Source organism: Eschrichtius robustus, chromosome 7 (genome assembly GCF_028021215.1).
Source record: "Eschrichtius robustus isolate mEscRob2 chromosome 7, mEscRob2.pri, whole genome shotgun sequence".
Classification (NCBI taxonomy): Eukaryota; Metazoa; Chordata; class Mammalia; order Artiodactyla; family Eschrichtiidae; genus Eschrichtius; species Eschrichtius robustus.
Genome location: NC_090830.1, coordinates 101,919,833 through 101,932,109, shown reverse-complemented (window position 1 = coordinate 101,932,109; position 12,277 = coordinate 101,919,833). Strand labels below are relative to the sequence as shown.

The 12,277-nt window shown below is 40.4% G+C and overlaps 1 protein-coding gene across 2 annotated transcripts in view; it reads left to right on the top strand.

Annotated features, from left to right (window-relative positions):
* The window catches only part of LIPA (lipase A, lysosomal acid type), a 104,787-nt gene that overhangs the window by 69,651 nt on the left and 22,859 nt on the right, over positions 1-12,277 (top strand). The window contains exons 1-3 of one of the 2 annotated variants that reach the window (XM_068548159.1): positions 2,449-2,575; positions 5,322-5,433; positions 7,492-7,609. In XM_068548159.1, the coding sequence (XP_068404260.1) occupies positions 5,323-5,433; positions 7,492-7,609 (229 nt within the window). In that variant the 5' untranslated portion in view covers positions 2,449-2,575; position 5,322. Of the gene's footprint in view, positions 1-2,448; positions 2,576-5,321; positions 5,434-7,491; positions 7,610-12,277 lie in introns of those variants that run through there. The other variant, XM_068548160.1, reaches the window with a different exon arrangement.

Below are 12,277 nucleotides of genomic sequence, written 5' to 3'. Positions count from 1 at the left end.
TATCCAACATGACTGATGGTGATAACATATAAAAGTTTCATAAAAGCAAAAAGTAAATATATATTTATCTAAATTTGAGGCAAGGAGAGAGGCTTTAATTTTCTGCTCTGACAGCTTAGTTCTGACTCACACAGGAAGGGAAAGGGTTGGAGGAGGAGGTGGAGAATAAGGAGAAATTCTAGAAAGTTGCCTACACAAATAAGGAACAAGCCAGCAGATATAAAGGTACAGAACATCTTTTAAAGCTAATGCTGCATCTGCTAGTTCTGTCTATAGTTGCTTCCTTAACTACATTCAGATATGTGCTTTCTATAACATGCAAATAAATTCTGCAATACTTGGAAAGACTGATCTTATGAGAGTAATTGTGAGACTGGCCTGGATGTCTATAATTGGTTGGCACTTAGTATTGACACTGATTTCCATATTCCCAGGGTTTACAGGGTAACCAGAATCTTGTGGGAGAACCCAGCACTGCTGACCACTGTGGCCTTTACTCAGGTCTCAGTCTGCTCCCTTTCACTGCCTTCTTTTCTCCTAAAGATCCCAGGGATTTAGCCTGGTTCTTCTCTTCTTTGGAAGATTCCTTCTCTATAATGAAATGAATGGTACAGACAAAAAGTGTAATTGCCCTCTCTCTCTCTACTTTAATAGCTCCTCTGAGTTTGTCTGTTTGTTTTTTCATTTGTCTGGTTTTTGTTTTGTTTTGAACCATGAATCATTTTTAAAATGATAATATGTTATAGAACTCCAACAGAAATTTGTGGATTATAATGTTACAAGGGGTATAGAAGGCACTGCAAACAAATTGTTTAAAGACATAAGCACAATTTCATTGTTTTAAAATATCATGTAAATGTATCACAGAACAACCACAAACTCAATAATGAGCAATATTAAAATAAAACAACAAAAGCATTTTCAAATCAGTAAAAGCCAAAGTTCTCGCAAGGATTTACGTGGCCATACATGATGGACTTCCCCATCCTTACCTCTACCCCTGCCACCCTCTGAATCTCTACCTGGAATGCTCCCCTGCCCCTATATTGACAGGGCAAGCTCCCCCATTTCCTTCAGGACTCAATTGTCCCCTTCTTTGTGACAAAGTGAAAAATGGCCCGCTGGCAGTTTAACTATTAAGAGGGAATGGAATAGAGAGCCCAGAAATAAACCCACACACCTATGGCCAATTAATCTATGACAAAGGAAGCAAAAATATACAATGGAGAAAAGACATTTCAACAAGTGGTGCTGGGAAAACTGGACAGCTATATGCAAAACAATGAGATTACAACATTTCCTCACACCATATACAAAAATAAACTCAAAATGGATTGAAGACCTAAATGTAAGACCTGAAACCATAAAACTCCTGGAAGAGAACATAGGCAGAACATTCTTTGACATAAATCATAGTAATATATACATATATTTTTAGATCTGTCTCCAAAGGCAAAGGAAACAAAAGCAAAAAAAGGGGGGGGGGAACCTAGTTAAACTTAAAAGCTTTTGCACAGCAAAGGACATCATTGACAAAATAAAAAGACAACCTATGGAATGGGGAAAAATATTTACAAATGATATGACTGACAAGGTATTGTTGCCTTTCTCCTGAAAACCTTCCAATGGCTTCTTATCTTGGTCAGAAGAAATAGCAGAGTCGTTACAACTGGCCCCCAAGGCACCTCTAGGACTTCCTGTTCTACCACTCTCCACCACGCGCATTCTGTTCCAGCCACGCTGACCGAATTTCGCTTACTAGAAGCTACTAAGAATATTCCTGCCTCAGGACCTTTGCATTTGTTATTCTCTCATCTCAGAATACTCCTTCCCCAGTATCCACATGGCTCTGAGTCACCTCCTTTTTGTTTGTGCTCCGGCGTCACTTCATCAGAGAGTCCTTTCCTGATTACCTTGTACATAACATAGCACCCACCTTCATTATCCCTTTAGTTTTTTATTGCTCTTCATAGCACTTTCCACTACCTCATTTTTTTATTTATTCATGGTGTTTCTTCCCATTAGAATGTAAGCAGGAGAAGAGGGCTCTTGTTTGGCTACTATACCCCTAGTGTCTTAATAATGCTAGGCATTTTAGCAATAAAAATAAAATGTACAGCAAGATTGCTTTGCATCAGGCACACCGCTAAGCGCTTTATACGTAGCATATAATTTCTTTTCACCTGTAGAGCCCATGTTTTCCGTGCTAGGCGCAGAGAGTGCCGGCCCTGCAAGAGCCCCTGGGGCAGAGCCGGGGGCAGCCGCTAGGAGACCGGGCGGGTGCCGGCCTGCAGGTGGAGCTGGTAATCGACTCCGCCTGGCGCCGCACCTCTTGGCCCATGGCGCATGCTCCGCTTGAGCGGAGGACCCTCTCGGAAGCGGCGGCGCCAGGCCTGGGCGGTGTCTCCGCGGCACTTCCCGGCGGCCGGCTGCTCTGATTGGGGGCGCTGATAGCCGGAGCCGGGGGCGGGCCCTGGCGTCCAGCCGTCTCCGCCCCCTCCAGGTCCCGGCCGGCGACCCAGCTCTGCGAGCTGGCCCTGCGGCTGTAGACAGCGGTCCGGGAGGACTGCGCCAGGTGAGTGCCGGCCACGGTGCGCTGCCAGGTGCGGGTGCCGCAGCTTCGGCCTCCCCCCACGGGCTCTGAGGCCAGGGCCCCGCACCGCTTCCGAGGCTCATTCCCGCCGACCCCGAGCCTCTGCACGCCGGCAGGACCCCCTGCGCTGGTTTCCGGCGCGTCTTACCTGGAGCACCTGCGGGTGCCTCTTCTGCAGGCGGTCGCCCGAGGCATCTCGCGGTGACCCAGGAATTGAGGGCTGTCTTGAATTTGCCTGCCCTTTCCCGGGTGCCCTCGGGTTTCCTGGTCAGGCGCGGTCGCCGCTGGGCTGCAGTGACACCCAGGATTTCTGATTCCCAGCTTCCCTCACCTCCTTCCTCCTTGTCCTTTACTCCCATTAACTCCCCCAGGCAGCCTGCAGACCACTCTGACTTGTTAGTCAAGGTGTGGTCGAGAACGGTTTGACATCGGTTCTGGTGAATATCTTGGCGATACTATTTAACCAGTTGGCATTTTGCTTCCAGTACTTAACTTGGGTGAGGCTCAAGTTTCCTGGAAAAAGGACTTAACGGTACTGCAGAGAGTTGGCGGAGGCCTAATTAACATAGTAGGTCGGAAGCGCTGCCTGCGGAAGTCTGGAGCATAGCAGGAGCTTAAATGGGAGCGGAAATTATTAGTGGTGGTGTTATTATTAGAAAGCTGAATGACAAGCTGCTTTGGAGCTTTTCTTCAGCCACTGAACTCTGGACCGCCCCAATCCCATTTTTCAAAATCAGTCTTGTGCATCTACACTTTGCTAGGTCCTGGGGGTTCAGAGTTGACTCAGATGTTGGCTCTGCCCTCCGGCCGGGGTAAAATGAAGACAGACAAGTACTTAATTGGATTGTTACAGTATAAAAAGGATTGAGATAAAAGTTGCTAAGAGAGCCCAGCGAAGCACATTGAATGCATCCTGGAGGAGGCTTTTTCTCATTTGAACTTCTCAATCCTCATCCTTATGACAATTACTGGACTAGTAGGTTGAAAAACTTACTAGTGTTTTGTTGGAAGGAAAAATCAACTGGATGACATTTCCAGTTGAGTGGCTTCAGCTGTTATTTTCTGGCGCTTCCATTGTGGACAGCTGGTCCAGGTCCCGGAGGATAGGCCTCAGTGGAAAGGCAGGAACTGCCAGAGGCTTCACTGTTCCAAATTGTGGTTACAGACTTTCATTTTTCCTTTCAATATACTCCTTATTCCCGAGTAATAATGGGTTTTGAAAGGTTATATTTATGATAAAAGGTAGCCCGGAACTGTAAAGCCCTTCCCAACACTGTAAAGAAATACAAACTTGTGAGTAAGCACAGTGGGCTTGCTTTGCCAGTACAGACTCAAGATAACATCCCCTCCTGTCTAGAAGTTCCAGGTTCACCACTGCTGGGAGAAATCACTGTAGCACCATCAGGAGATGCATCGACAGAAGGGAGTCAGTTCACTTTTGCAATCTTCTGAGAAGCAATTTCTTAAGACTTGTGGAATACTCAGTTTAAGCCCAAGTCTTAAAAACAGCTGTATTGTTGTACTGACGTACAATAGCAGGACATATTTAGAATGTACAATTTTATGTTTTGATATGTATACACATGTGAAACTGTGATACGTTCAATATCATTAACCTGTTCATCACCCCCAAAAGATTTCCCTTTGCAATGCTTAGCTCCTGGCCCTCGTCTCCCCAGGCAGCCATTGATCTCCTTTCCGTCAATAGAGATAAGGTTGCATTTTCTAGAGTTTTATAGAAATGAAATCATACATATTTATTTATATGGTCTGGCTTCTTTCACTCACCATAATTGTTTTGAGATTCATCCATGTTATTTTATGTGCATTCCTTTTTATTGCTGAGTAGTATGTATATATCACAGTATGTTGACCCATTCACCCATTAGGGGCATTTGGGTTTTTCCAGTGTTTGGCTGTTGCACATAGAGCTGTTACAAACATTTTTATACAAGTCTTTGTATGGGTATACACTCATGCATCTTTTTGAATGATTATATTTATTTTAAAAAATGTGGGAGGTCTGGGCTGTTGTCCCAGCTTTTCCTCTAACCATCTGGGTGTCCTTGGAAGAGTCGCTTCCTTTTGCCTTTAACCTCCATCCCCAAGGTCTTTGCTACACTGTGATTTTGTGCCATCACTGCCAGAAACTAGATGGTCTTTGTTGATGGCTGGAGGGTCTCAGAAGCAAAGAGGGGTGGTCTTCTTTCCCTCTATTTCTCTTGCAAGCTCTCTTTTCTTTCATTACACTTTTTCCCTTGGGTGTAATTTTATGCAGGAAGGGAAGTGAATAGCTAGTGGGAGCAAGAGCTCATATGGGCTGAACTTAAAAGTGTTTAAATTACAATTAGAGAGGAAAAGGTGGGAGATTAACAGGCTCCGGAATTTTGGGGATCTTCCTTTTTCTCAACCTATTCTGAGTCCTCCTTTCTGCTGTTTCTCTGGGAACATTATGTTTAACCACCTGGTGAGGAGGTGAGTGGGTGGTCTGGGCTCCAAATGTCACATATTAACTGGGGGTGGTGGGTGGGAGGTTTCCCAGTACAAAAGAATTCCTCAATTTTTGCTTTGAGGTATGGCTTGAGTCATTTGTTCTATATTTGCCCTTTACCTAGCTTTTACCTGACCTAAACCTGGTTCAGAACTTTTCATGGGAGCATTATTTACCAACATAATTTTGTGTAATAAAACTTTGTGTAGACAAGTAACAACAGACTGTTTTATACAGAATGAAAATGTGGCTCTGGTGTTTGGTGGTCTGTTTGGTCCTTGGGACCCTGCATTCCGAGGTATCCAGAGGGGAGCTGACGCCTGTGGATCCTGAAACAAATATGAATGTGGTAAGTTTCTCAAAGTCATCTGTTTTTAAAAACGCATCTGTGATCAATATTAATTATTTTCTGAAATCCAGTTATGTAGCCCCACGAAGCCACAAACTCTATTCTCTTTATATCTCATTATGTTTTTCCTGTTCTCCGAATCTTAGATTCAGCTAGCTGGACTTTACCTACAAGGTAATGTGTATTTTACAAACCTCATTTACTGTTAAAACATACACTTCTTAGTAAGATAAGTGATATTTTTATACATTCATTTCATTTTTAAGTCTCACTGAATTTGTTTAAACAACAGTAAAAAAAAGTGTCAAAACTTTGGAAGAATGTTAATACTCAATGTGCTGAACAAGGACAGATTACCAATGTCCATAGTTCAATACAAAAAAAAAAGTATCTGAAAAAAAATTTGTTAGAACAAATAAGCAAAAATAATCCCTCGAGTAATGGAAACATTTCAAAGTTATTAATCTTAAGTAAACAATTAAATCTGGAGATACCTTATTTAGGCATAAAATATGAGGAAAGTACATGTTGCTACAGAAAACAGCAGCTTTAAAACAGATGATGCAGTGACGCAACTGAAGAATCAGGCAGCCTTGGAGATGGAGATAAATTTATAGTCAGCCAAGAGAGTATGACCTGATATCGGGGTCTTAAGGTTACATTTTATTTCTTGTCCCAGATCTTTTCTTTTTAAGTTTTTTTAAAATTAAAAGCATTTTTATTTTTTAATTTTTTTCCTGTAAGAATGATAAACTTAAATCCTTTCAAGTGTTTGTGGTAGAGAGAATAATGAGTACTTATATACATTAAGTCTTCTGGATAATTGAGTTATCCATATGCCACTGAGCTCCCAATTAACAATTGCCCCATGGATTAATTGGTACAAACTGCTATGTATAAAATAAATAAACGAGGATATGTTGTACAACACAGGGAATGTAGCCAATATTTTATAATAACTATAAATAGAATTTAACCTTTAAAAATTGTGAATCACTGTGTTGCATACCTGAAACTTATATAATATTGTACATCAACTATACCTCAGTTTTAAAAAAAGAAAACAAAAAACAATTGCCCCATGGATCTTTCCTTATGGAGTAGTGAATTTGATCATAATTCCTTACTTTTCCTCTTTTCCCTCCAGTTTTATTGAAATATAATTGACATATAACATTGTTTTAGTTTAAGGTGTACAACATAATGATTTGCACTATGTATATATTGTAAAATGATTACCACAATCATTTTATTTATTTATTTATTTATTTAACATCTTTATTGGAGTATAACTGCTTTACAATGGTGTGTTCGTTTCTGCTTTATAACAAAGTGAATCAGCTATACATATACATATATCCCCATATCTCCTCCCTCTTGCGTCTCCCTCCCACCCTCCCTATCCCACCCCTATTTACAATAGCCAGGACATGGAAGCAACCTAAGCGTCCATTGACAGATGAATGGATAAAGAAGATGTGGCACATATATACAATGGAATATTACTCAGCCATAAAAAGAAACGCAATTGAGTTATTTGTAGTGAGGTGGATGGACCTAGAGTCTGTCATACAGAGTGAAGTAAGTCAGAAAGAGAAAAACAAATAGCGTATGCTACCACAATCATTTTATCTTTTCTTGTTCAACTCTACCTTGACATTCTAGTGTAGTTTTATTGGTCCATTGGTTAAAAACAGATTAATACTTTTTATGCTTCATTTCGCAAGATGGGGTCTCTTAAAACAAGGAAAATGGTAGATTACAGTATTACCTGGCATATTTAGAAAGAAAGAAGTGTTTATTTGTACCTGGGAACCAGTATGGAAACAAAGAAGCCCAAAGCTATGGTAAAATAAGACACACTTGGTGTAGAACATGTTAAAATGGTTTAGCTGAACATCTATGAGTAGAACACAGAGGTAAAACAAGTGGAGGATTTACTTTTGCAATGGGATGTTGGCTACTAGATTGAGCAGACTGAAATTTCAGTAACAATTCATTTCTTAAGTAAAACCTGGAGAATGTCATTGACACTTTGTCTTCTCCTTTGCTCCGCAGAGTGAAATTATCTCTCACTGGGGATTCCCTAGTGAGGAACACCTAGTTGTGACAGAAGATGGATATATTCTTTGCCTTAACCGAATCCCCCACGGGAGGAAGAACAATTCTGACAGAGGTATGGGTGTTTTCTGTGGTGAGAAAGGAAAGCTCTGAAAATTTTACAGCATTGCTGGAATTTGGCTCTTTTTTTATGTCAGTAACCAAGTTCAGATTTAACTTGAAAACATTGAAATGGGATTATTTTTTAGACCAAAGTACTCAACATGTTACATTTATGCAAGGTATATAAAAAACACTTCTTCTTTTAAAGGAATAAGGACAAGAGTCATCTAATTTCATATTTCGCTTAAAGGTTCAAAGGTCAGGTTTGTTTGAGGATATGCTAAAATCTCTGCTTTCTTTGTTATAAGGAAGCATTGCATTTAATAAAATGGTTTGAGCATTAAGTAGATAGCTCTTGCTGTTTGAAAATTACTTAATTTTTTGAATAGGTAATGTATTCACATAGTTCAAAAATCAAAGAGAATAAAAAGATACACAGTGAAATACCTCCCTCCCATCTCATTCTCCACCTCCCCAGTTTTTTATGTATCTTTCCAAAATCTCTTTATTTTAAATTTCTTTATCTCTAAAAAAATCTCTTTAGAAACAAACATAAATTATTATTTTTCCCTGCTTCCCTTTTAATATAAAATGTGGCTTATAATGCACATTCTTTTGTTCCTTGAATTTTTTACTTAATATTTTGGAGATTTTTCCATACAATACAGAGAGCACTTCATCATTTATCTCTGCTGATACACAGTATTCCACTGTATAACTGTACCATGACTTATTTAACAAGTGTCCTATTGATGGGCATTTAGACTATTTCTAGTCTTCGATTAACAAATATTGCTGCTATAAGTAACCTTGTGTGTGCAGGTTTATTTATAAGATACATTTTCAGAAATAGAATTTTTGGGTCAGAGGATATATGGATTTGTGATTTTGATAGATATTGTTAAATTGCTTTTCATGTGGTCTTGTTCTGGTAATTACTCTCATAAGCAATATATGAAAGTTCTTATAGTTTTGGCTTAAAATATATGCATATTTTTTTCTTTTTCTCATAACTCAAGCAAAACTGCGGTTTCCAATGCAGATTGAGGAATTTCTAGATAGATTACTTGAAATTGTTAGACATCAGAATAAGGATCTGATCCTTAGTCAATCACCTCTCCAGATGTAGCTTATTTTTTTTCTTTTAACATTTTCTGATTTTAGAAACTTTCCTTAGGAAATTAAGGTGAGATTAAGGTAATTGGATAACTATCTCTTCTTCAATTAAAATTTTATGTGAGTAGAAAATTTTTATTCAAAGGGAACTTAAAAGCCCTCTGTGTTAATATGAGCTTTGTATCATTATCTGTTTTTCTCTTAATATAATCTGATTTATCCATGTTGTTCTGCCATAAATTCTAGCTATAATGAGCCTTTCAGTAATGTTACCTGGTCAAGACAGCCAATGCTGTCTTTGAAATTTAATTTCTAACTCTTGAGAGTTTTATTATTTACAGATCCTCTTAAAAGCATGTTACAAAATGAGCAATGAGTTACAGCAAGGGCTTCTATTTTTTCTTCTGCTCAAGACACACAAAACATATTTTATTTCAGAGTGAACATATGATCTTGATTTCCTTCCCTTTTTTTAAAAAAAGTAAACCCTGTATACAGATTTCGGATCCCATATAAAGAAAAATAGGTATTGATATTATTTCTCTTAAAAGTGGTTAGTTGACTAATAATTAGTAGTGTGAGCCATTGTTAAAAAATGCAGGGAACCACAGTAAAAACATGCTTAGAGAATGTGCCTCCTCTTCTTTTTCTATATCCACCTCCAGGCTTCTCTTTCCTACAGCAATTAAAGCAAATAGTGCCAGATGCCCTATGGTATGTATCTCAACCACTGCAGGTGAAGGTGCTGTGCCCTGGGAAGTGAGCATCCTTTTTGATTTGCTCTCAGGTGGTAGGAAGAAGAATCAGGAGAATTCCGCCTGCCCCTAAATACTTCTGTGCTTTCTCCTCTGTAGGCCTTGGATTCCTCATCTGTAAAAACAGTCGACTGGCTGGGATGATCTCAAAGTTCCCCATTAGTCTTTATCACTCTCTGGTTCTATGGGTTATATTCTATATTCATTCATTCATTTATTGGCAGGGGTGTGTGGATTGGGGCAGTGGATACCCTTGGTTTTCAGAATGGGGAACAGACTGAGCGCACTCTAAATTAAGTCTGGTGATAGCATTAAGTTCCCACCCTTTTCCTCTGTTCTGCCGAGGCCTCCCTGTAGAGGATCAGCGGTATGTGTATAACACCTGCTGTGAGCTAAGCTCAGAGGCGAGTTTTGGAGGAAATCTGTGACAAATGACTTAGTTATCTAAAGGAATTTGTGATTCTCCTGAAAACTGCATCGGTGCTTCTCTGATGGTTTGCATTTCCGTGGTCCAAGGCAGAGCACGGAGCTGAGGCTCTGCACTGTCCTTCACTCCCATTCAGGAGCAGTTTTGTCAGTGGTGCTGATTTGGCTTATTTAAGCCAGATAGACAAAAAGAATACACACAGTCCTTCACACCCAACATGGAACCCAGCTCATCCATGCCACTTCCTCTCCTGACTTCCCCCTCTATTAATAACACCCTCGCCCTCCTGAACCTAGACCAGAAACTGCATAGTCACTCTTGACTCCCATCCTGGAGGAGCTGTCAGGTCCTCTCTAGGCTCCCCTGTTACATGGCTTCAGTCCAGCCCTTTCTTCTCTTTGCCAGGCCACCATCGTACCTTATCGTCTTGTGACCATTTACTTGGCCATCTGAAATAAGCTCAGAACCTGAGAGAGAGAAAGAACTTCAAAACAGGAAGAGGGAAATTCAGTCTGTTTATCTTTTAAGAAATTAATGCTTTTAAGAAAATAATGCCATACATCTGTACTATTTATAAGTCATTACAAGATACATTAAAACATTATTCATTTATCAAGGATGAAGTGAAGCTATTCCTCTTACCCTTCTTAATGTAGTTTTTCTCAGTTTTTGTGTTCTTCTGTGATGCTGTAACCTTACCCCTGGGTTCAGGGATGCTAACAGAGGCATTCTTGTCTGTGGATAGTTGCTAAGTTGGTGTTTCTGTGAGGGGGCTAGGGCTGGGGATCTCCTATTCTGCCATCTTGCCGATGTCACCTCTGTTATTTATTTATAGGTACCACATTCCTTGTGGAACCTTAGTTTAAAGCTGTGTGGTGAGCATCTTTCAGTCCTGTCTCAGTGACCCCCTCTGATTGTATGTAGAGCCTCACTTGGGGACCATTGGAAGTTTTTATGATCACAGGACTTGGCCACATGGCTCCCCTACCCATGCCAACTGCTCTCCTTTCTGCCAACCTCCCTGTTCTCATCCATCTTATGTAGTTTTGCAGGATTAAGCTTCGTAGAGCCCAGGTGTAATTATATGATATTGCCACTCAGCAATCTTCCTGAGTCTAATAAGTGAAGATAACACCATTCCTTAATATTTTGTCCTAGCTGTTGTCTTTACTGTTCACCCTCATTTTATACAGCAGTGGACCTTTGAAGTTCACCATGGATATGTGCAAGAGCTTCATGATTCCTCAAACTAGTGATTACTGTTATAGGCTATGATGTCTACGGTGCCTTCCTCTGTAGAATGGGATAGAATACCTCTTTCACAGGGTTTGTGAGGAGTGCTTGAGAACCACTGGTTGCCAGCTGTGTTTACCCATCATCTAAGAAACATTTATCATTTATCAACTGCACAGGTTTAAATTGGCACCATAGCCAAATTGCAAATGGTATAGCTGAAGTTGTATCTGTGATAAGTATCAAAGAACTGCTCTCTCACATGCTGAAATCCAAATGAGTTATTTCCCTTTTGCTAAATTCTCCCTGGGCTTCAGCTGGTGACACAACCCTCTGGACTGGTGTTCACCCTACCCACCATCTTTATTTCTATGCATTCCTAAAAACATTTTTTTTTTTTTTCTGTCCTTCCAGCCCCACCCAGCTTAACTGCCAACTCTCCATGTTGCTTGAGCATGAAGGAGACACACCTTCCTCCGAACTCCCAGATGCCTTGCTAACACCCCTCCTGAGGTGCTTTTCTTCCTCTGCTTCGGGGTTAACTCACGTGTGTACTTCTCTCTCCCCACCATCCCTCCTTGCAGCCACTGTTTGAAGGCAGAGGCTGTGTCTTTGTCACCTCTGTGTTCCTCACAGCAACCAGCAGCACCACGTTGTCTGCGTGGGTGGCCTAATTAAGAGGTATTTCGGGCAATCTTCAGAATTGGGATTCTGAAGTGCATGAAGGCAATGGATCCTCTCTCTAGTAAAATAAAACAGACACTTGTGCACACACAAATTTTATGTTAAGATGCAGAGGGTGTGTGGACTCAGTAAAGAATCCCCTGATTTATTTTTATTTAAAAACATTTTCTTTATTGAAGTAGAGTTGATTTACAGTGTTGTGCCAGTCTCTGCTGTACAGCACAGTGACTCAGTTATACACATATAGACATTCTTTTTTCATATTCTTTTCCATTATGGTTTATCACAGGATACTGAATATAGTTCCCTGTGCTCTACAGTAGGACCTTGTTGTTTATCCATCCTAGATGTAATAGTTTGCAGCTGCCAACCACGAAGTCCCAGTTCATCCCTCTCCCTCCCCTTCTCCCCCTTGGCAACCACAAGTCTGTTCTCTATGAGTCTGTTTCTGTTTTGTAGACAGGTT